Below are 25781 nucleotides of genomic sequence, written 5' to 3' on the forward strand. Positions count from 1 at the left end.
CCACTGCCCAGTGGTACCAAGTGTAAATCTATGCCCAGAACAATGATGAGGAACCTGGGACTTGGAGGCAGCTATTCTACATATCGAGGGGGTTCAAAGCGAGGAACCACCGTTGATTCAATCTTGTGGGTATTTTGTCAAGAACTTTAAAATTATAATAGTACCCTAATTTGCATAGCACTTTACAGTTTCTAAGACATACATTTTTACTTAAATTATTTTTTATTTGACCAGATACACAAGCATTTTATTGAATATCATTTGGGAAAAGTGCCTAATGCAAAGTAACTGGCATCTCTCACCCTTCCTCATCTGTAGCGTAGGAAGAAATAGGAGAAGGGGAAATAGGAAGTTGACTGACTTCTGATTGCACAGCTGGATGGGAAATGGGAGAATGGGGGCCAGAACTCTGGGGTTCTTAGATCTAGATCTATGGGGTTCTTAGCTCTATGCTTTCCCCACCATTAAACATTTCTTCCCCTAGAGAAATGTCTAAAATATAAACAATGCTTATTTTGTATTCAAATCAATAGCATCTAAGAATAGAAATCAGTTCACAATATTTGCTAAAGTAGCATCCTAGGTTTCCCCAACCATCGCAAACTGTGTGATATAAAAATTAAGATATTTTTCAAGGGTAGGAAATTCCTATGTCTGCCCTATTCCCTCCATTGTGTCTTACTCTGAAAAAGACCCAGGCAGTGCTGTCTTCCTAGACCATAATGCCTTGTCATGTGCAGGAATTTGTTGCTCATGTCAAGTGTTGCAGTTGAACAGGGCAGAGAAATGATGACCTATTTGCTCAGGGGGATGTAAGAAAAGCTCAAAAGCTTAGTCCCAACCACCTGAAGGAAGGAATGAGTGGGTCAGAATGCAGTATGGTGGATTTCCAACACAGGGAGGGAGTGATCCTGAAGGGTTAGACAGTGCTGATAAAAAGAAGAAAGGGGAAGGAGTATAGCTAATCCTAATCCTTGCAGGCTCCTTATGATCATAATAAAAACATTCAAGTAACGCAAACAATTTTGGCACAGGTAGTGGGGCTTTGAATTGAGGTCCTCGAGATTAGTAGAGAAATCTAGTTGTATTTACTACTGGCTGTTTTCCATTATAGGAATATGCTCAAAGTATGTGGTCACAGTAAGATTCAGAAGTAATTTCAGTTATTGTCCAGATGTCTCCTTCTTTAATTTTTTAAAAAATTAACTTATAGTAAAATTGATTGTGTGTGTGTGTGTGTACACAGCTCTCTGCATTTTAACACATATGTAGAGTCATGCAATCATTACCAAAATCAGGATTCAGAACAATCTCAGTATCCCCCAGATTCCCTCTTGCTCTCACTTTGCAGTCATACCCTCCCTGCACCCCCAGCCCCACAGCCCCTAGCAACCACTTGTTGTTCTCTGTCACTATCCTTTTGTCTTTTTGAGAATGTCTTGTAAATGGAATCATACAGTGTGTAACCTTTTGAGACCAGCTTTTTTCACTCAGTACAATTCCCTTGAGATCCACCCAGGTTATTGTGTGTATCAATATTTCATTTCCTTTCTACTGCTGAATAGTATGGCATTCATGGATGTGCCTGGTTTGTTTATCCATTCATTCCTTTAGTGGCATTTACGCTGCTCCCAGTTTGGGATGATTATGAATAGAGCTGATAGAAACATTTGTGTAGAAGTTTGTGTGGATGTAAGTTTTAATTTCTCTAGGGTAAATACCTAGAAGTAGGATTGTTAGATTATAAGATAAGTGTATGTTTAAAAGAAACTGTTAAAGTGTTTTCCAGAATGGCTGTACCATTTATTATTCCCACCAGCAATGTGTGAGAGTTCTTGTTGCTCTGCATCCTTGTCAGCACTTGGTATTGTGAGTATTTTTTGTTTTTGCCATTCTAATGAGTGTGTAGTGGTATCTCATTGTGCTTTAAACATATATTTCCCTAATGGCTAATGATGTTGAACATAGGCTAATTTGTCATCTGTGTATCCTTTTTGGTGAAGTGTTTGGCCTGTTTCTTTTTTTACTAGGCTTTAGTTTTTTAAAGCAGTTTTAGGTTCACAGGAAAATTGAGTGGAGATACAGAGATTTCCCTTATACTCCCCGCCCCCACACACTTCCTCCATTATCAACATCTTCCACCAGAGTGGTACATTTGTTACAATTGATGAACCTCTTCCCCGCTAGTCTCTGGCCAACACTTTTCTTTTTACTGTCTCCAGAGTTTTGCCTTTTCTAGAGTGTCATATAGTTGGAATCATACAGTATGTAGCCTTTTCAGATTGTCTTCTTTCACTTAGTAATATGCTGCTAAGTTTCCTCCATGTCTTTTCATAGCTTGGTAGCTCTTTTCTTTTTAGCACTGAATAATATTCCGTGGTCTGAATGGACCATGTTTATTTATTGATTCACCTACTGAAGGACATCTTGGTTGATTCCATGTTTTGGCAATTATGAATAAAGTTGCTATGGACCTGCATGTGCAGGTTTTTGTGTGGACATAGGTTTTCAACTTCTTTGGTTAAATACCAAGATGTGTAATTGCTGGATTGTATGGTAAGAGTATGTTTAGTTTTTTAAAAAATCGCCAAATTGTCTTCCAAAGTGACTGTACTATTTTGCATTCCCATCAGCAATTTCGTGGTGGGATTCCTTGCCAGCATTTGGTGTTATCGGTGTTTGGCTCATTTTTTAATTGGGTTGTTTGCTTTCTGCTGTGCAGTTTAAGAGTTCCTTATATATTCTGGATATCTTGGGTATGGGACTCGTAAATATTTTCTCCCAGTTTGTAGCTTGTGTTTTCATTTTCTTAACCCTGTATTTTCTGGACGAAAGTTTTTAATTTTGAAAATTTGGAGGGTTTTCTCAAATGTTAAATATAGAGTTTCCACATAACTCAACAATTCCACTCTTAGGTATCTACCTGGGATACCTATATATTAATCCCATATGTATTAATTTCCCATGGCTGCTATAATACATTACCACAAACTTAGTTGCTTAAAACAATGCAAGTTTTTTCTCTTCCTTTTCTGGAGACCAAAAGTCTGAAATCAATTTCACTGGGCTAAAGTCAAGGTGGTGGGTAGGGCTGGTTCCTTCTGGAAGCTCTGGGGGAGAATCTGTTTCCTTGCATTTTCTAGCTTATGGAAGCTGCCTGCATTCCTTGGCTCATGACTCCTTCCTCACATCACTTTAACCTTTTGCTTCCAGTGTCAACATCTCCTATTTCCTCTTTTTAGTCAAATCCTCACCTACCTGCCTCCTTCTTATAAGAACACTTGAGATTACAATTAGGACCCTCTTGGATAATACAGAATAGTCTCCCATCCCAACATCCTTAATTTACTTACATCTGCAAAGTCCTTTTTGCCATATAAGGTAACATTCACAGGTTCCAGAGATTAGGGTGTGGATATCTTTGGGGGCCATTATTCAGTCTACCATACTCTGCTCTCTGGCTCTCAAAGAGAGCCCACATGCAAAATATATTCACTCATCCTAACATCCTTAGACGTTTCAACCCTGCACTACCAATTCAAGGTCAAAACTTCACCTAAATATCATGAACTTAAAAGTCCAAATTTCATTATCTCAATTATATAAATCAGTTATGGGTAAGACTCTGGGTATGATCCATACTGGGGCAAAGTTCCTTTCCATCTGTGGATCTGTAAAACCAGAAAACAAGTATTCTGCCTCCAAAATATAATGGTAGAGCAGCCATAGGATAACAGTTATAGGCATTCCCATTCCAAAGGAGAGAAAATAGAAGGAAGAAAAGAGCTTCCAGCCCCAAGTACCTTCAAAATCTAATCAGACAAATTGCATTAGGTTTCTAGATCAGGGAATAATCCTCTGTGGCTTAAAATTGGCGTTAGGTAATGTGATTTCTCCAAATGTATTCTTTTTCAGAAGTGTTTTGGCTATTCTAGTGTTTTTACCTTTCCATGTAAATTTTAGAATCAGCTTGACTATATCTACAAAAAATCCTACTGGTATTTTGATTGCCATTGTGTTAAACCTATAGACCAAATTGCGGGGCGTTGGCATCCGTTGAACATGGGTTCCAATCCATGAACATGTTTGCTCTATTTATTTAGATAGTCTTTAACTTCTTTCATCAGTGTTTTGTAGTTTTCAGCAAATAGATTTTGTATATTTTTGTTAGATTTAGACATAAATATTACATTATTTTGGTGCTATTATAAATGGCATCTTAAAAAAATTCAGTTACCAATTGTTCACTGGTGGTACATAGAAATATATATTATTTTTCTAAGTTGCCCTTTTATCCTGCAACCACATTGCACTGGCTAGCACTTCTTGCAGGATGTTGAATAGGAGGAGTGAGAGTAGACATCTTTGATTTGTTCCCACTCTTAGGGGGAAAATATTCAGCGTTTCAACATAAAGTATAATGTTAGCTGCAGATGGCCTTCTTTTGAGGTTGAGAAAGTTCTTTTCTATTAATAATTTGATGAGAGTTTTTATCGTGAATGAATGTTGAATTTTGCCAAATGCTTTTTCTGCATCAATTGATATAATCATGTTGTTTTTCTTCTTCAGACTGTTAATATGGTAGGTTACATTGCCTGATTTAAGAATATTGAATCAGCCACTGTCCATTCCAAGATAAATCCCACTTGGTCATAATGTGATTTAGATAGATAGGTAGGTAGGTAGATAGACAGATAGGTAGATAGATAGGTAGATTTGATTTGCTAACATTTTTATGAAGATTTTTTGCATATATGTTTGTGAGTAGATATTGTTCTATAAATTTCTTACACTGTCTTTGTCTGCTTTTAATATCAGCGTAATGTTGGCCTCATTAAATGAGTAGGGAAGTCTTCCCTTTCCTTCTATGTTCTGGAAGGGATTATATAGAATTGGTGTTATTTTTTCTTTAAATGTTTAGTAGAAATCACTAGTGAAACCAACTGGGCCTGAATTTCTTTTTCCAAAGGTTTTTAAAGACTAATTCAATTTCTTTAATAGTTATAGGTCTTCTCAGGTTATTTATTAATCTTGGGTGAGTTGTGGCAGTTTGAAGTATTAGTCTAATTTATCTGAGTTGCTCAATTTATGTACGTAGAGTTGTTCATAGTTTTCCATTATTGTCCATTTAATGTCTGCGGGGCCTGTAGTGATAACCCCTCTCTCATTCCTAATTGTGTAATTCATTTCTTCTTGCTTTTTTTATTTGTCAGTGTTACTACATGTAAATTTTGCTGATCTTTTCAAAAATTCACCTTTTGGTTTCATTATTTTCTTTATTTTTCTGTTTTCTTTCTGCTTGCTTTGAGTTTGTTTTACTCTTTTCTAGCTTCTTAAGATGAAGCTTAGGTTATTGATTTGAGACTCTTTTTTAATATAAGCATTTAATGCTGTATATTTCCTTCTAAGCACTGCTTTAGCTGCATTAGCTGCATTCCACAAATTTTGATATGTTGTATTTTCATTGTCATTCAGTTAAAAATATTTTATAGTTTCACTTGAGACTTATTTGACCCATGGGTTATTTAAATGTCTTGCTTAATTTCCAAGTATTTGGAGATATTCCTTTTATCTTTATTTTATTGATTTGTGGTCTGATTCCATTCTAGTTAGAGAACCTACTTTGTAAGATTTCAATTCTTTTATATTTGTTAAAGTGTGTTTTATGTGATCTGTCTTGGTGAATGTTCCATGTGAGCTTGAGAAGAATGTGTCTTCTGCCGTTGTTGGGTAGAGTGTTCTATAAATGTCAATTAGCGCCAGCTGGTTGATGGTGGCGTTCAGTTCTTCTATACCCTTGCTCATTTTGTGTCTACTAGTTCTACCCATTACAATGAGAAGAGTGCTGAAGTCTCTAACGGTAATTGTGGATTTGTCTATTTTAGTTCTGTCAGATTAATAATAATAATCATCTCTAATATCCTTGGTAATTTTCTTTGTTCTGAAGTCTAGTAGACTCCAGATCTGATGTTAATAGACCCACTCAAGCTTTCTTTTTGATTAATGTTTTCATAGAAAAAATATATCATTTCTCATCATTTTTTGTTTGAACCAAACTATATCTTTAAATTTTAAATGATTTTTGTGTAGACAGCTTGTTGTTGGGTCATTTTTTAAAAAATCCATTCGGTGAATCTCTGTTTGTTACAAGGCACGCTAGACTATTGATCTCTAATGTAATTATTGATATGTTTGGATTCAGATCTAATATTTTGTTATTTGTTTTCTCTTTGTTTCTTCTGTTTTAGTTCTCCTCTATCTTTTCTTATTTTGGGTTCTTTTGAATGTTTTTAGTATTCCCTTTTTTTACAGTGTTTCTTTATATAATTTTTTTAACTGGGTGCTTTTGGGATTGTACCTTTTCAAATGTAATGTAGAAACCTTACCAGTCTATAGGTCTCTTTATCTTCCCTATTTTATGTTATAGTTGCATTATGTATTACATCTATATACATTGAAAACCCCATCAGACAATGTTATAATTTTTGCTTTCAACCATCAAACATTTTTTAGAGAACTCAGTAGAAGTATAGTCTTTTTATATTTATCCTGATATTTCCCATTTCTATTGTTTTCTCTTCATTCCTGATGTTCTAACTTTCCCTTTGGTATCATTTCCATTCTGCAATTCCTTTAGAGTAGTCTGCTGGAATCAAATACTATTTTTCCTCATCTGAGAATGTCTTTATTTCACCTTCATTCCCAAAGGGCATTTTTAGTGGATATAGAGTTCTGGGTTGACAATTCTTTTCTTTTGGTACTATAAAAATGTTGTTCCACTTCCTTCTTGCCTCCATTGTTTCTGATGAGAAATCTATATTTATTTGAATTGTTGTTAACTGTAAGTAGTGAGTCATTTTTATCTGGTTGCTTTCAAAATTTTTCTTTTTGTCTTTAGTTTTCTTTCATCTGATTACAATGTGTTTGAGCATTATTTCTTTTGTTTTCTCTGCTGGGGATCATTGAGATTCTTGAGTCTCTAGGTTTGTCTTTGGTGGAATTGGGGAAGTTTTCATTCATTATTTCTTCAAATATTTTTTCTGCACCATACTCTTTCTGCTCTCCTTCTGGGATTCCTGTGACACAAATGTTGGGCCTTTTTCTAATGTTTCACAGGATCCTAAGGCTCTATTCACGTTTTTTTTTCCAATCTTTTTTTTCTCTCTGTTGTTCAAATTGCACAATTTATATTGATCTAACTTCAAGTTCATTGACTCTTTCTTCTATCATCTCTGTTCTGCTATTGAACTCATCCATTGAGTCAGTTATTATGTTTTTCAACTCTAGAATTTCTATATGATTTTTCTTTTTATCTTGTTTCTTTAGTAAGGCTTTCTATCTTTCAATTCTTTACAAAAGTGTTATCCCTTAGTTATTAGAACATTTTTATAATAGCTGATTTAAGGCCCTTCTTAGATAATTCTAATATTTGTGCCATCTAGGCATTGGATGCAAGTTGAGATTTTCCTGGTTATTCATATGTCAAGTATCCTAGACATTTTAATTAATTTATTATGAAACTCTGGGTCTTTTTTACATCTTACAAAAATGCTGATAATTTTATTTTGGCACATAATTGGCCTGTTTGATTTGAGGCTGCAAGTTCTGACCAAGCTTCTATGGATTGTGATTCCAATGTTAGTTGAGTTTTCAAAGCATCGGTAGTGCTATTTGGATCTGTCCCACATCAGTCTCAGACTGGGCAGTAGCCTATATTATAGTTTAGTTCTAAAATTTATATATGCTGTGTAGGGTCAGTTCCATCCACGGATAGCTCGGGGTGAGCCCAGGAATTCAAGAACAATTGTAAGGAGCTACTTTCCCAAGTCCTCCTTCTCTGTGATCTCCAGGGAACTTTCAGCTTCCATGGGGCCTGCCTTTTTTTTTCCTCTGACCAGAAAGCTGGGGTTTAGGTACCCTGCTTTACTGTACACTTCCTACTACTGTGTCCCTACCTGGTACAAGCCAGTCGGAGGACAAGGAGAGACAAAAAGCAGCAGGGCTTTGCGTCACTCTCTTGGGACCTCAGATCCTCTAGCCAGAGAAGCTTTTCCCCCTTCTTTTAATCTCCTTCCACCTCCCGTTGCCACTGCTACTACTGTCCCCACTGGATGCCTTAGGGGCAAGGATACAAGAAAAGACTAGAGAAGAAAAAGAGAGAAAAAAACTGTGATTTCCCCCATTCTCTTTAAGTTCTAAGAATTCCCTCTATCATCTTTGAGCCAGAATGAGAGCTTCTCTTGGAGCTTTCTCAGTCCACATCCTGGTCCTCACTTGCAGGTCTGGAGTGCCTTAAGGTCAAGCTAGAGGATACCAGAGGAAAAACAATGGTAAACTCATTGCTGATTTGGTGGTACTTCCAATTCTGGTCATTTCCCCCAATCAGCCTGCTACTATTTGCTTCTCAGAGTCTTCAGATTGCTCCATGAATTCTGTCCAGGTTTAATAGATACATTGAGTGAAAGAGATGGGGTAGAGTGCTCTTATACCTTCTTACCCAGAACCAGAAACCCAGATACCACTTTAAAAGCCATATTCTGTGTTTGTCCCTTATAGCCAGACTAGGGAGAATATTGCCTCTAAGGCAGTGTCATCATCGTCATGTCCTTTTAGCATATTCAGTAATCATTCTTTTTGGGATGAGTTTGAGATAATCCACCTTTTCATCAGAGGCTGTGAATAACATAATATGGCAAGCTGCATTACAGTGGAATCCTGTGCATCTCCGGGTAGAACAATGTGAGGTGGTTGTTTCAACTTCATACTCATTTGGCTGATTTAGAGAAACTTTGGGACACCAGTAAAATGATGCTGAGATCAATTTAGGCTTCCATCTGCCATCTTGAAAAATGACGTGCAATAAAACCTTTCAGCTGGGTATAATTTTGGAGTTTTTATCATTGACTGCCACATGTATTTCATAGTAACAAGAGTGAAGCAGGCCCACTGATTAGGGTTTCAAGTTCAAAGAAATACAGATTTCCTGCCTCAGTGCTGCACTTTGTGTACACTAGAGGCTGCAAAGTAGGATGGGAAGTGGATGGAATTAATTGACATATATGAGTGAGAGATAGCGCTTCCTCCCTCTTCCCCATACTATGTCAGTAGGAAGGGTATCTCTGCCCACTGAGAAGTAGCATATATCTCTGTGCCCACTGACCTTGGTGTGCAAGGTTGCACACTTTGTTGTCAGTCTGTCAAGAGAAATCTGTGTTTATTTCTTGCCTCCATATTTATGACACTGCCTTTTAGGACAATGGATTTAATTGATTTCTCCTTTTTCCAGACTATGACAAAACACCTATCATTTTTTAAGGAGTTTCCGTTGGTTTCTTGTTTTAGCTAAAGTTTTGCAGTGAGAAGCCCATTTCTTTCAGTGGTTGGGTATTTTTTCTTCTCCCTGAGTAGACTAGTGAGGAAAGAACAGTGAAAGAGGAATATCTGGTACTCCTTTCAGAATTTGGATTAGGTATTAGACTTGATCGCCCAAAGATCTTGGATGATGTTTCCCTATCTAGATAAACCCATGGAGCACTATGTTATCCAAATTTTCCAGCACAGCCCTCACCCTTCATTTGTGCGATGTGAAGGTAGCTGTGTAGCTGTGCAGTGGGCAGAAGGATGGGGTAGGGAACGAGTTGTAAGACTCTGATTTAGGACATGATTTGTTATAAGACCTTGGACTACATACTCAATTTTTCTGAGCTTCATATTCACCAACTGTAAAAAGTGGAAGAGCCTGGAGGATTTCTGGAAAGATTACCAGTGCATGAGAACACCTAACCCCCTTCTTCCTTCTCAGGAGTGGGTGGTACTGTTTGGGTTTCTATTTGTGGTGAGACTTGAGACTGAGTTAGGATTGGGTCACTGATGGGAGAAGGTTGAGGGATGGGCCTAATATAAAACCATCCTGTAGGATGGCGTAAAGGCATCCCTCCCTATGTTGCTTGCAGTTTTGTGTTGCCAACATCTTTGTAAATAACTGATGTTGGGGGAGGTCCATGGAACTTTTTGGGGTGAGATACACAGCTGGCAGAATTTTCTGCCTGAATACATTTTGTAGGGCAGCAGCATTGTTCGTCAGCATTGTTCATCAGCCTAAATGACACTGGTTCCCTCAACCCCTTCAAACGTTCTGTCAAAAATCCACCCCCTACCCTGGGAGCTAGAAGATTTTATCTGCGTGTACAGGTGAAAGTTGTGTGCGTCTATCTGGCTTTCCCTGGGCCTCTGCAGTGAGTGGAGATTTGCTGACTGTTCTTTCTCATATGTAATGAAAGCCCACCTAGCAAGTGCAGCCTTGCCCAGGACAGAGCCATGCAGTGGCAGTGACTGGGACAAACAGCTATGTGCTGGAATGAGTATCTGTAGAGAACACAGAGACAGTAGCAACCTCCTGGGGCCTTCCTGGAGGACTGAAATGTACTATTGGCTTGAACTTGCTCATGGGACCAGTGAGCATAGGGACAGAGATATATCTCCCTGCCCAAGCAGGATCATCACAAGTCCTCTCTTTCTTCTCATCTCTTACCAACTGCAGGATGAGGGCCAGCCTGGCAGTTTTCTGGGAATATTGAACTATGATGAGTGCTAAAATCTTCCTAGAAATGCAACAAGAAGGAGAAAAATGTGCCTTCTAGAACTCTTCTCAAGAGGTGTAAAGTCTGGTTGGAAGGGATACTTTGGTAAACTATTTGGAGTGCGAGGGATGAGTTGCTTTCTCCCAAGAGGCACGTTCAAGTAACAACAGAAATTTTCTAACTTGGCTTCTAAAGAGGATGAATCCACTTAACTGTAAGGCTTTTCTTTTGCTGACGGGAGTATGCAAAATTGGGGCCAGGATTGAATTGCTGAGGGCAGTAGAGGCTGAGGGCTCTGACAAGTGGTCATTCTTCTCTCTTATCTCCCCACCCAGTGCTCAGCCTCTCCTCCAAGAACAAGTTGAACAAGTATTTTTAAAAATAATGTTTGAACAAGCACCAGTTTATTAGCACATCTGTCCTGTGGACCAAGGATGTGCCAGGTATCAGTTAAAATCAGTCTGGGAGTCAAGGCTGGAAACAAGGAGCAAAGCCATTTGCTAGGAAGGAAGATGAGAGATAGAGTAGAGTGTAGGGGGGCGACTGGCCCCATGGCCTAGTGGTTAAGTTTGGCACACTCTGCTTCAGTGGCCCAAGTTGGTGGGTTTGGATCCCGGGCGTGGACCTACACCACTTGTCAGCCATGCTGTGGCGGCAACCCATATGCAAAATAGAGGAAGATTGGCACAGATTTTAGCTCAGGGCAAAACTTCCTCAAGCAAAAAGAGGAAGATTGGCAACAGATGTTAGTTCAGGGAGAATCTTCCTCAGCAAAAAAAACAAAACAAAACAAAACAAAGAATAGAGTGTAGGGAGTCCCCAGTTGAGGGATGTGAGCAAAAGTTAAGTCCAGGAACCAGAAGATGCTAGTCCAGTCTACTCATCAGGATGTTGCTGGCTCAGGGCTCCTTTCAGAAGGCGAGGTTGAGTCTTCCTACGTTCACTTAAAGGTACTGTCCACACATGACCCTTCTCCTATTTTGGGAGACCATCATTTCCTCCAAATACCTAACTTCTCTCTTATAATCATATATATTCAGAGTGAACTTGCTGGCCACTAGGAAAGGTGGGGGGTAGGAAGGACCTTCAGAAAACACTGCTGTCTTTTAGGATAGTTTGTTGTAGAACACTGCAATAAACTCAAGCTGCTTAGATTTTCTCTTCAACACAGAGGATCATTTGATGATCAGTGATGTTCCAGGCTTTTCTAGCAGCAGGTAAGCAATAGGAAGCCGTGAATCACAGGCCCAACATCAAACTGGCCTATGTTCCTTTGTGTGAGTGATAGAGATGTCTTCATCATCACCATCACCATCACCATCACCATCCTACCATCACCATCACCATCACCATCATCATCTTCATCACCATCACCGTAATCACCACCATCATCATCATTATCGTCACCATCATCACCATCACCATCATCACCATCATCTTCATCACCGTCACCATGATCACCACCATCATCATCACTATCATCACCATTACTATCACCATCATCACCATCACCATCATCATCACTTATTACTTATAATGATAGCTAACATTTATAGAACACCTACAGGGTACACACACAATAAATGCCATCTTTTAGTATGATTAAACCACAAGAGCCCCTGACACATAGGAAGCACTCAGCAAGCATTAGTTGTTTGCCAGGCACTATGTTAATCACTTTATACACATCACCTCATTTCACTGCCTTCCTACGAGGGAGGTACTATTTTTGCTCTCATTTTGCAGGTGAGCGACTGAGGCTTAGAGAGGTTACACAACTTGGCCCAGGGGTACTTGGTGAGGCTGGGATTTGAACCCGAGCTTGCATGTGCTTCAGTACTTCCTACACTGCTACTGCACCTCAGGATCATGGCTCCCCGCAAAAGGAAACTACTAAGCCCAGTTAAATACCTCAGCAATTTATAGGCTGCCCACTTTCAATCTCTGAACCAAATATCTTTTTGATAAGGCCTAAAATCCACTCTAGGAAGCCGCAGAGGGAAATTTTGAAGTCATTTCTAACTTCCTGTGAAAATATTCTCTCGCTGGCAAGAGATTTTCCAGATAACAATGAATACACAATAAAGTGCGTGCCTCTGCCTTGGATACCTGGCTCACAAATAACCCATTTGGCTTCCCAATCACCCTGATACCTAAAACTAGCAGAATTTATGCTCGTGGCTGGAATGGCTCTGTTCAGCCAGAAAGCAAAAGTTTATGGCCAAACCCTTTCCTCTGAAATGAAATCTAGTCTCTTTGGCTCAACTTTATTAGGCCGTATTGTACAGCGATAGGAGACATAAGTATCCAGAATCTGCTGTCACTAAAACGAGACTGAGTTGGCAAGCATTTTCATCCTCACACTCAACACTCTATCCTAAAATGGGAAAGTTGAATAGAAATTAGGGATACAAATCAGGGCCATTTTCTGAAACTTTATTTTTAATTGAATTAAATACAGCCATGTCATTGTTCTCTCTTTACAAGCCCACATTGAAATGGAGACCAAGCTATCATTGGGGTCACTGGATCAATGGAGAGAGACTGAGTAGATAAATCTGGATCCCTGAAATATTGTTTAGACTAATTACCACAGCAACGCAAACACTTGGATACCCATCTTGCGCTTAATTATCTGTAAGCTTTCTCTGTAACTGGCTCCAATATTTAGGGATACTCATGGAGAGCATTCTTTATTGTCTCTAACTCAAATCCTTTGGGCTGTGATTGATTCCCCTTAATCTCTGGTCCTCAAAGGCATGACGGAGAATACTTGTTCCCTGTTCTTCTCTGTCTTTGGGAATAGCTCCTTGCTATTCAAAGCGTGGTCCATGTTTGGGCAGCATCAGTGTTGTCTGGGAGCTTGTTACAAATGCACAATCTTAGACACACTCCACACCTCCCCCCCGCCCCAGGACTGCAGCATCAGAAATCACATTTTACTAAGACCCTTGGGTGATTTACATGCACATTGGGATTTGGACTCACAGCTGTACAGGACTTTTGTTAAGTAAGCCCTCAGATGCACCCACTGGTGAGAAATTATCCTGAGTGTTCACAGCAGTGGTTGTGGTGGGATTCTCACCAAACTGTTTAAAATATTGAAGATTCTATAAAGACATAGGCAACTTTCTAGTGGTTTGTCTCCTCAAAAGCAAGCTTATAATTCCTGTGCTGATTCAAATACTTTTCTTTCTAACCCCTTTCCTCTTCTCCCAGTTCTAGATAGATAACCAACCATTGTTTTTGACCTCAATTTTAGAATTTAGGAGTAATGGAATTGCCAGATATAACTTTTGCTGGGCTCAGTGTATTTCCTGTTGAATTCTTGTTTGACTCTACATTGGAATCCAAAAAGTGAAGACAAGGAGGAGACAGAGGGCTAAGTCCCATGGGGAAGATAGCATAGTCATGAGACAAAGGAGAAAAGGAGGCTCCTTTCCGTAGGGATGGAGATGGAACTCCTAGCTAGTATGAGGAAGGACTTCAGTTAGATTGGTGGTGATACACCAGGTTTTGAGAGTGCCTTCTTTCAAATTCAAGCCTCTAAGTTATTGGATTTAGAATTTAGAAAACCATAAGCCACTTGCTAAGTAGCCCAAGATGTTCTGTGATGACAAAATTTTCCAGAAAAATATTGCTCATAGTAAGAAGTTTTCTGGGAGTTTAAAAATGACCCAATTATATATGCTCCCTATTAGATCCCAAGAGTGCAGAATTTTTCAGCATTTGGAGGCAGAAACTGGTTCATTTCATGGTCTGACGTGAAATGCTATGAAGTTATCAGTGCTTACTTGTGATTAGATGCCTGGAGAAATTGTGTTTATTTCTTTGTGTCTCTTTCTCCAGTTTTGTCCTGCTCAGTTCAATTCAACTAATTAGTATTAATTATAAAGCACCTTATAAAGTACTATGCTGCTTGTTCTAGAAGATACAAAGTTGAGTGCGTAAGGGAGGGGCTCATATTCCAAATTCCAGTTTATTGTAGTTCTCATCAGATGTTAGAAGACTCAAATGCTATGACAGTAGCTGATGATAACTAACATATACTGGGTGCTTATTGTGGGCCAGGTTGTGTTCTCAGCATCCTATATCCATCATCTCATTTAGCCCTCCCAGCCTCCCTAGATAGAGACGGCATCAAGTTGGGGAAATGAGGAAAGGTCTCTTTATAGGAAGAGTTGGATTTTGATGACTGAAAATGGCCATAGAGAGATATATTTCTGACAGAAGGATCAAGGGAAACGAAGGAGTGGAAGAGAGAGGAAGTTTTTAGATTAGCATTGCCCATCTCCATGAGCTGCTCCTTGAAATACAGGATTCTGAGACTAAATACCATGTTTTCCCCTTGGAAATTTACAATTCATATTAACAGTTAAATACTCGAAGCATTGCACTAAAAAAAACCCCAATTTGGCTTTGTTAAATCCAGTGCTTCCCAAATTTATTTCATCCATTCAATAAATAATATTGAGCCACTACTATGTACCATGCATTGTTCCAGGAGGTGGAGATTCAGGTAAAATTTTCTGCCTTTGTATTAATCCATAAAACCCGCTCTCTACTCTATGTTCAAGATAACACCCGTTAGTAAGTTCTGTCGAGCTTACTTTGGGAAATATTAGTTGAGAATAATTCTACTCTACTGAAACTTGAGGGTAATTGTGGGAAGTAAGGTTTGTAAGATAGAGTGGGACAGCGCAACTTCAAGTTCAGGCCATGGATAGGTGCTGTGAACTGTTTGCTACTCACCCACAAAGAGATAAGTACAGACAATGAGAGTAAGTGCTTAGAAACTTTTATAGCAATTTGACAGATTAATTTTATCTTGGTTGAATCTAATGATAAATATTTTGGACTTGCACTTTTCATGTCTTTTCGTTTCTTTTTTTGGAATTCATTTCTGTTAGATTTTGTAGAATTTTGAGTCTGCAAAAGAATGGATATTAGAAAGAAAAACAAAACCCTGGTCCCTCACCTCCAATAGATTGAGAAGCTCTGTCCTGGAAAATTCTGCATGCTGAGGGCTGAATTGTCCTCATGAGGATTGCTTGGCAGACGTCTGCCTGAGGACATTTGCTTCCTGCTTGCTCTGCCCAGATTAAAATTATTTTTAGTGGTATTTTAAGAACCTTATTATTTCAAGCACAAATGAGGATGTTCTTAACTATTAGCAAGATTGCAAAACCAAAGTCCCATTTGGACAGATAGAGAATAGGCCAATCTTTTAAAAAGTCTGACATCTCTTAAGCATACACACCTCTTCTACACTGGAGAGAAAAATAAGGAGGGGGTAGAAAAACCTTCTACATATTGAAAAAAGTACCAATTTCCTGCCACATAGGCAACATTTTCTTAAATAATTTCTAAATAATAAATCTTTTTAGAAGTTCTCATATCACTCTTTCTGCTAACCCTGCCTTGAACTTCGATTCCTCCAGCACTCTTTGTCTCTTCGGAAATAATCTGGGATGGGGTAATGTAGTGGGGAAAATGACACGTATTCTAACACTTTTGCGTGTGGTGCAGTCTGTTAATCACTCTCTGTACACCTCATGTGGGCTAATTTTTTTTTTTCATAATGGAAATGGAAGAAATCTGATGGAAGAAATCTCATTTGATAGTCTGCAGCCCACTAGTCTGGGAATAAGAGATTTGGCTCAAGTCCACCCGAAATTAATCTTTGGAGTTGTTTATTTATTCGTTCAGTGCTGAAGCAACCAGTTATCTGGCATTCCATCAAATCCCAAGTAATTTGTTTTAATTGACATTGTCCTGAAGCCTTTGGAAAAATCTGAGATCCTTTCGTCCTTTCTCACATTCTGGAAAATGCAATCTGAAATAGACCATAATTGTGGAATGCCAAATCATAATGGAGCCCCTGAAATCCAGTGCTGCTCTCGGAGGGGCAGCCGACCTGAGTCCACATCCAAGAAGTCCAGCGTTGATATGCAATTTGGCACAGAGGAGAAATATATTCTGAAAAGATGCAAATCACCATTTGTTCCCCATCTTTTCTGTCTCTTTCCTTGGTGTCAACTTTATCACCGGTTTGCTCCACCCCTAGAAAGCTGTGCAGTGAGGCGTTCTCTGTTCTGGCACCTGTGAGGACCTAAGCCAGCAAAATGCAGGCGTTTTGTTTTTTAATTCCATGAATTCATTTTAGGATTTGTAATTATAGTGAAGAATGTTGAGGTGACAAAGGGAGGGAGGAAGAGATAGCCACATGCTCATTGATAAAAACTGGGGCAAGTTTGTTAACACTGGACCACAGAGGGAAATAGAGGAGGAGAGAGAGAGTCCGGGAAGCCCAATGATAAAGTCTTCTTAACACTCAATTGTCCTTAACGTTGTTCTTTCCAGCACGAAATGATTAGATGCAACATTAAATCAGATTTTTCCCATGTTGTTGAGGAATGGGGATAAATGACCCCACACATTTTAGTAACCAGCCCTTACGCTCCTCAGCCTAGAGCCCATAAAAGCTAATTCTTTTTATTGTTGTAGTCAAGGGCTTGACACTTCCTGTGGGTATTCTCTCTTTTTTGTAGGAATAAATATGTTTTTATGGGATCTGAGATATGTCGGTCAGTTCATGTCACTGAACATTTTAGTCTGTCACATTATAAAGGATAGTGACAATGTACTGTGTAATTTATATATACAAGTATTCATTCACATGTGGCCAATTAATTCTTATTAAGCAGTTTTATGATTGAAAACTGTGCATCCTTTAGAGGAAGAATGTTAACTGAGAATTTGGATACAATTTTAAAAATTAGTAAATGCAATAAATACCTGCTAATGCACTAGCCTCCTACTAGCAGTTTGGGGCAATGTTAGTGTGTATGTTACAACTCACCTCTTCTTATTGCAGCTATTAACATAATGGTTATTGGTTTTTATAATTTCATTTTAGTTCATTATTTTTATGTGCGTAATATAACATATTTGGATTAAAACAGTGTACTTGTTTTCAATTAAATAAGGATTGGTATATGATAATCTTTGGAATTATTTAAATGACTCCAGAGGTAGGGCTAGACTTTTGCAAAATTATTTGGCTGTAATCAATATGGTTATTCAGACTCTCTGCTGGGAACAGAAAAGACGGTGTTGTAACATACCCCAGCCAAGATGGTTGATTTTTCACATTCACAGGGCTGTTAGCATTAGAGAAACACAGTTTCACTCTAATCGGAGAAAGCATAAAAAATAAAAGGTGTCATTACCAACCCACCATTAGTAACACATGCAGAATCTGGGATCAAGAAGATGTTACTTTCCCTGGAGCCAAGGCTGATGTTTCCACTTGGAAGGTACCTTTGATGGTGGAGCCGTCTGCCCATGGATTGGTGTGAACCACTTACTTTGTGGGGTTGAACTAGACTTGTTGAAAAATTAGATAATGAAGGATAGTTAAATAAGATCATGAGAAGTGTAGATGAGCTAGCCCAATGGCTCAATTCCCTTTTCTCACTGAAGATGCTGTGAGTATTTGATGAATAAGGATCCACAGCACATCACCTGCACCTCTTTGCTAGACACTCTTCTAAAACAGCTGGAGTTTGATGTGACAGCCGAAGGAGAAATTGCTGCCTCAGGAAATGCTTTGCCTTTGACTGATTGCTGAGTGGCTGGCAAATTAATTTTGGCACCTTTCCCTAAGTCATTTTGGCCCCATTCCTTCATTTTTCTGCTGGGAAGTGTGTATTCACATTACAGTTAAAAATACGTTGGCAACACAAATGTGGAGAACAGCATGTACTATTTTAGGAAAGAAGTTGTAGGCTGGGATGGTTCCATTTTGTAGAATAGAAATGATGCCGTCATGCTCTGAGAGGAAGCCTGAACTCTCCTTTCAGCTCTAATCAAAATCAATATTACTTCTCACTGACCTCTTAGAAAGTCCTGGGCTCCAGGGTTTAAGATTTTGAGTCCTTCCGGAGCTTCTGTTCTGATATTTTCCCCTTAGGTACTTATATAGAGCAAACCCTCGCTGCTCCTTAAAATCCTAGCACCACTACTACCCTATATATTTACCCTGTCATCTCTAGCAAGAAGTATTATGGTGGGTGGTTAAGAACATGAACTCTGAATCCTGTTGGTACCGCTAATTAGCTTTGTGACCTTCAGTGGGTTACTTAACCTCCCTGTGCCTCCGTTGTATCATCTCTTACAGGGCAGTCATAATGACAAGAACTTGCTCCACCCTCTCTAGATCTCTTTGTTTACTGTCATTTTCTGTGTTAAGGCACAAGTGTTTTAAACTCAACGTATTTTACACTGATTTTTCCTTTCCTAAGAAGGCATTTCATTACTGCTGACAAAGGTAAAAGGAATGCACACTTTTGGTTTTGCTTTTTCAAAGTAAGTCAAAGATGCCATGCTTAAGATTAGCAAGGTCAACCTTGATAGGAAGTGATCGCTCAAGCCCTCACCTCAGGATGAAGGTTACCTTCTGTCGCCTGAGTTTGTGACGCTCCACAGTGTCATAAGCCTGGGTGTCTGCTCCCTGACTCTCCCGACCTGATGGCCTGGTCCTGTCCTTGTTCTATTACAACTCGTCATTCTTGCCCTCACGGATTAAAAAGTCTCAGTATTAATTATAGTGATTGATTCTTCTGTTCTTATGTTATACATATGGGTTTTAAAAATTTTTTAAATTGTGGTAAAATACATATAACATAAAATTTACATCTTAACCATTTTTTGGTGTTTTTTTTGGAAATAGTGTTAAAGATGTAGAAATCTTAAAGGGTTATGACAATGAATTTAAACTCCTCAGCATTTATACAGTCCATTCAATGCTACTATATCTAGCATTGTAGATACCACCTGGGAATCTGTATATGGATATGAAGCGGCATTTTGCTCTCTAGAAAAGTTCTGTATATTTTTTCCAGTTTTTTGGCTTTCAGTCCTCAAGCATTTCAGATCAGCCACAAAGGCAAACTTGCAGAGAAAGGAATATGGGAAAAAATCAGTGAAAGTCAAATATAACTCAGCCAGCAATATCTGGTGCTTTTTCCAGCAAAGAGAAAAATATGGGAAAATAAATACCAGTTTAAATAAGATTTAGTCGATAATTAGAACAGGTCCTAAGATACAGAATCTGCTCAATAAATATTTGCTGAATGAATGAATCAATGAAACAAACAGTTTTTGCTAATTCAAAACAAATATGAATAATATTGTTATCCTACAAAAAATCTGTTTCTACTTATTTAAAAAGTTTAGTGATTAACTTTAGTGATTAATAAAATTTGTTCTAAAGAGTAGTTCCATTAGGACATAGAAACATGAAAATGCTGACCATAACTAAAAGAACCCTGTTAAAACCATATTAATTGAGGAATACTACCAACAATCAATAATAATGGAGATAAAGGTTCATGTTTTCATTATTTTTGAAAATCAAGTGTAATATTTAAATTAACAACATAAGCAATGCATTTTAAAAGGAATGTCTTTGCTAAAAGAATAGGCTGAATTCTTCCACTTCAAGAATACTATTCGCCCATAGAGATCTACTATGAGGGTTTATAATTGGCAATTCCTCATCTAGTATCCTATCTACTGATAAAAGAAATTATGATAATATAATGCCCAAAATATTCTATATTTTAAATTATTTACTAATGCAGACTAGACTTTCTTCAAATTAGTTAGAATTAATGACTTTTGCTTATAAAGTCAAGTATCTTTTATTTGAAAAAAAGTTGAAATCTTATGATTGGGTGAAATTAAAAAGTTTGTGCTTAGCTAAACACATTGCAGTTAATTTTTAAAATCATACAGTTTAGCAACAGAAATGGTTGAGTGCCTTTTTTTTTTTTTTTTTTAATACCCCACTCTGGGGAAGACCCATTTGTAGATAAACAACCCGTACCCAGCAGCATTGCATAGCTAATGTCTAATGTGTGGGAGTAGGTTAGAAGCAGCTCAAACTAATGAGGTTAACCCACATAATCTAATCACCCAGACTGAGCACAAAGCAGACAAATAGCATAGAAGCAGGGAGCATTCAATTTATTTCTAAATTATTCCTGGCTTTTGTCTTGCAGACTGTCACCAAGTAGATGGTAGGTGTGCATTACCCAAGGTTTGCAAGTTTCTCTCAACTTTGAGCGTTGCATTTCCCCTCGTTAACTGACTATTGGGCCATAGGCAAGAGGCCTTTTAATTCAACATCAGCACAAAAAATTGTAAAGAGCCACTTCCTGTTGGCTGGGAAGCTCCTTCTCATCCTCCCCCTCATCTAACATCAGTGGGGGTGAATGTGGGAGGCAGCAGCTTACAGAGACCCAAGGACCACACAGCCTCCCTGCCTGCCTTGGGAATGCCTGAGATCCCCAGGCTTCCGGAGGGGCTCAGTGTTCTTGTTGTTATTCACTTCATAATTTTTAAAGATTGATCCTAATCTAAAATCCTTCCAGAAATGACTAGCATGAAGAAGGTTGTTGGGAAAACCAGTTGAACTTGACTGATTAGGGGAAAAAAAACATTTTAATGAAATTTGGGGTAAGATCGTTCTGAAACTATATTTTACTTTTTGTGATATTCAAGGTGGGGTTGGAAAAATCTACTTTTTTTCTAAACCAGAAATAGATGTATTGTTTCATTGTAATATATGTAAGCTCATTGTAAAAGCCTTCAAACAATGCAGAAATCTATAGAGAAAAAAACATCATTTTACATCTCAGAGATAGCAACTGTTAGAGTTTTGGTATAAAGCGTTCTAGATTTTTCTATGCCTTTACCAACATTCAGATAATTATAGTATATTTTAAAAAAATAGGATCAGACTACACACGCTATTTAGTAATGTGGCTTTTTACGTAATTTCTGTATGAACTGATATTCATTTTCATCATAATTTTAATTGCTTCTCTGTATTCCATTGTATAAACGTACCATTTGTGGTTATTTCCAATTTTTCATGAATAGGAAGGATGTTCTTATACATGTGTCTTTGTATATTGTCTACTTGTTTCTTTGCCATGAATCCTTAAAATGGAATTGTTGTGTAAAAGACTATGTACATATATAAATTTTGATAACAATTGTAAAATTGCTTTCCAAAAAATTGTATCAATTTACCTGCCCACCAATATTGTGAGTGAGTGTCCATGCCTCCACACCCTTGGAAAATGTACAGGTTTAAAAAGAGGTAGTGCTTTAGATGAGACATACTTCTCGTCTATGAGTGTAGGGTCATGGAAAGCTTCATGTGGACGGTGTAGTTGTGTGCATGGTTGCTGAAGAAGGTCGCCATCACATAACCAGAGCATTCATTTGTTTACTAGGTGGTATAACTCAAGTTTCCCTTTTCCATCCTACTGGCATATCTTAAACCCTCCTCTTGCGTTCTCCTTTAGATTGAGGAAGACACGTGGCAGAAATACTACTTGGAAGGAGTCTCAAATGAAATGTACACAGAATATCTCTCCAGTGCCTTCGTGGGTCTGTCCTTCCCTACTGTTTGTGAGTAAGTGACCGTTAACCATATGCTCTTTGGCTCTCAGGGATATTTAATGTGCCCCTTGCAAGACAGACATCCCACGTCTGCCCAGCACAGTGGGGGCAATTGACAATTACTGAGGGTGTGCTGTGCGCTCAGCCTTGTGTGATGAATGGGAAGGTGGGTCATTACATGGTCCCTGCCTTGGGGATTTCTGCTGGCCCTACGTTTCCCTCTAGTCCTGAGACTCTCAGGCTTGGACCTATCATTTGTACTAAATTATCAACTGCAGTTTTCCTGCTTGTCTTGAATTATGCTCCTGTGATGCAGACACATTTATGAAGGGTGGCGTGAACCCATGTCTCTCTGATTTTACCAGGGCAAAACCAATCTTGCTAACCCCTTGATGAAAGGAATTTTAATGTCTTTCAATTAAATCAGATCATAGAGACATCAGAGAAGCCGCTGTTCAAAGTGTGTTCTCAATTTGCTGAGGAAATGTGGAAGCAAATGTACAGAAGGAGGCCTTGAAGAAGTCCTTAGCAAGTTGGCCCCTGAAATGGACAACCACCATATTACAACAAGAAGAAAGCTTAGCTTCTCCTTCTACTGACTCAGCAGAACAGACCTGAGCAGGGCCAGCCCCAGCCTGTCATGGCCCCTCGAGGTAGAATAGGGATCACCTATTCTACCCTAAGGGGTATAACCTCAGGATCTCCAGGTGTCCTGGACCCCAAGATTCCCCGCTTAGAATCTCAGATGTTGGGTTCAAGTCAAACAGGGGTTTTGTCCCCTGTGAAAACACAAACTCCCTGGGAATGCTAAAACATTAAGCCTGATCCACTGACACCTTAGCAAAGGATTTGATAAGCTCAGTCTCACTGATAAAAACTGGAAAGACACAAGGGAATCTGGGAACCTGTTGGGGTGAGGAAGCAAAGCCGTTCTCTTGTGCTGTCTGCCTGCCTGCAAACCAAACCTGCCTTCTGGAAAGGGAGATCTGAAGAGGATAGTCCCAGGGACTCTCGGGCTCCTCTGTCTCCTAGTTCTCTGTTCTGTCCACAGCGGAGAGGGGCCGAGTGCCTGGTAGCTTGGTGTTTACCTGGAGACTGCTGTCAGCACACAGCAGGTGCACTCTCCTTGTCCCTGGGCCCAGACCCTAAGCAATCCAAAATGGTTTGCCTGTTTACTGAAATTTCTCACCCTGTCTCTAAGCGAAAGTTTAAATGCTAAATGGACTGGAAAAGTGAATAGGTAATTGATTCGGAAGGAATTATTTTCTGAAAATGGATGCCCTTTTGTAACTCCCACGTGTTCTTTTGTTTGAGAGCTATTTCTTTTTCTGCCACGGAAGGAAGTTAACCATTGAGAGACATTGGGTCCTGGAACACTGAGGCTGTCCCAGGGGATCTTCTCCACCTTTGAGTTTGGCCTGCCTGGGATAGAAAGCCCAGGAGAATTCAGGACTTATAATGGAAGGTGGCTTTATAAAAAGGCAATTGAGGCCCCCTATATCTAATGTAGGGACAGTCTGAGGACACGACAGAGCTGCCAATGCCTGGAGAAGTCCTGTGGCATTGGGGGCATTAGCAGGGGAGCGTGCGAAGCCCCCTTCGGCTGTTAATTTTCCCTGGCTTAACCAGTGGTTATGTCTAACATGGGTGCTCCCTCGGAAGCCTGCTTTTCCTCTTATTCTGCTCCTGGGACCCAAGTTTAAGAGTGTTAAGCTGGAGGGTTAGGATTGCTCCCCCTAGGGGCTGCAACTGGCATACCCACAGGGTGAATTTGACTCGCATTTGTCCTGTACAGTATTTAATTTCTTAAAAGTTAGTTGCTGATATTTCAAAAGAGTGGTATTTCACATAAAAACTAGATTTCTGGCCTTTCTTGAAAATCTGATGAGCCAACACAGGATTTGCATTTCTACCGAATGCTCACTGGCTCCAATTTGCTGTAAGGAAGGGTTTAGTGTAGGCCTTCCCCTCCCTGATGTCTTAAATCAGACCAGATTTGCATTTATATCCCAGGCCTGGCCCCTAAACATGTGAGTTTGCCAACTCTGACCTGCTGGGTGGTGTGAAACTTCACTGCCCTTCGGATCCAGCTCAAGAACTGGGCACCAGTGGCTGCTATAAATATTTCCCTTGATTGATTTCCATGTTTAGAACAGTCCCAAGGAGGAGAAAACCGCTCACACACACCTTGTTGTCAGAGAATTTAGTATTTGTTCAGTACAGCTTCTGCAATACAAAAAAACAAAAAAACTTCTGATGTGAGTGAGAATGTGTTCAACTTAGTGCTATTATTCGTTTAACACAATGATACAGTGGAGGTAGAAATAATCAATAAAGAAAGGGCATTTAATGAGATTTAGGAACATCCCAAAACATTGAAGCTCTCCTCAAGCATTTGATTATCTGGAGGCTTAATTATCTGTGTTTTCTACTTTAAATTAAAGAAAAGCCATAACTCAAAGTTACCAGCAGTTTAATGATAACACTCTTCAATTCAGGTTAATTAAAGCACAGCCATAATTAGAGTGTGGTGTTGTATATCACCCGGCTGGCGCATAAGTATTTTCATTACAGTAAGAATTGGCTATTCAATTTCAAGATGACATAAAGGACGCCAAAATATATTTTAAGCTGGTTCATGTAGAAGAAAAAGAATTGGGGAATATTCTGGCTATAATAAAGCACAGATAAAATATACAGATTTTCAGAGCAGTTTCTGTAATTATGTACTGCATTAAAACAATATGAAGCCAATAACATCTTAAAGCATGAAAAGAAATAAATTTGCTCTCCCCCTGAGCTGTCAGAGTGCCCCCTTGCAGGGTGGAATCACCACACTGGGGAGCTTGGAATTTTCTCAGAAGCTGGGAGAGTCATTCTATGAAAAGATAAAGGGGCAGGATAAAGGGGTGAAATTTGAGGTCATTTCCCAAGAGAACAGAAGGGGGCAGAACAGAGGCTAGAGGGGCAGGAGACCCCCCAAGGCAAGCTTTTTAAAAATTTCCAGCAGAGAGATGCTCTCTTGTCCAGGTGAGATTCACGCCGGCTGGACACTCTGCCTTCTCTGCACCAGCCTTTTGGCTTTACCATGTGTATCACCGGAAGATGCAACTTGGTTCCAAAAACAGGAACTAATTTAGGCAAGGTGCAATATCATTTCTAAATATTTCATTTACATTTTCTCATTTAATCCTCACAACAATCCTGTGACGTTTGTATTCATATCACTATCCCTGTTTATAAACGAAGACGCTGAGACTCAGAGGACGTTGCCCCTTCCAAAGTCAATTAGCAGACAAGTTACAGAATCAGGATTCCGATGCCAGGGCCCTGTGCAGTTGGGAGCAGCTTGGAGTAGCTGCTAGATGAAGCTGGCTAATTAAGAATCTCCTAGGGAGCTTATTAAATGGAGAGGTTTCTAGGCACCATTTCCAGATTTTAATATATGGGATAAGGCCTTAAAAAATCTGAATTTTTTACAAGCAAGTCAGGTGATTCTGATTTAAAGTCTGATGACTGGGAACCCCCACTGACCTCATCCCTTCGTACCACAGGCTAGAATAACCTCTTCTTATTCCCCACTTTGGGCTCAGTGACTGGAATGTTTCTCTCTGATTTTAGCCAAGTCATAGAATCATAGGTGGGCCACATCTTGCAGGCTAATGTTAGGATTTGGGCCTCTCTGTGAGCTTGCTCGCCATCATCCCTTCTTCACGTAGGGTA

General features: G+C 39.2%; 1 protein-coding gene across 2 annotated transcripts in view; it reads left to right on the forward strand.

Annotated features, from left to right (window-relative positions):
- KCNMA1 (potassium calcium-activated channel subfamily M alpha 1) overlaps window positions 1-25781 on the forward strand; it is a 711162-nt gene that overhangs the window by 535655 nt on the left and 149726 nt on the right. For both annotated transcript variants that reach the window (XM_004426905.3, XM_087431991.1), the window contains exon 15: window positions 21962-22071. In XM_004426905.3, the coding sequence (XP_004426962.1) occupies window positions 21962-22071 (110 nt within the window). The remainder of the gene's footprint in view (window positions 1-21961; window positions 22072-25781) is intronic.

Source organism: Ceratotherium simum, chromosome 6, assembly GCF_057802395.1.
Source record: "Ceratotherium simum simum isolate JZ-2026a chromosome 6, ASM5780239v1, whole genome shotgun sequence".
Classification (NCBI taxonomy): Eukaryota; Metazoa; Chordata; class Mammalia; order Perissodactyla; family Rhinocerotidae; genus Ceratotherium; species Ceratotherium simum.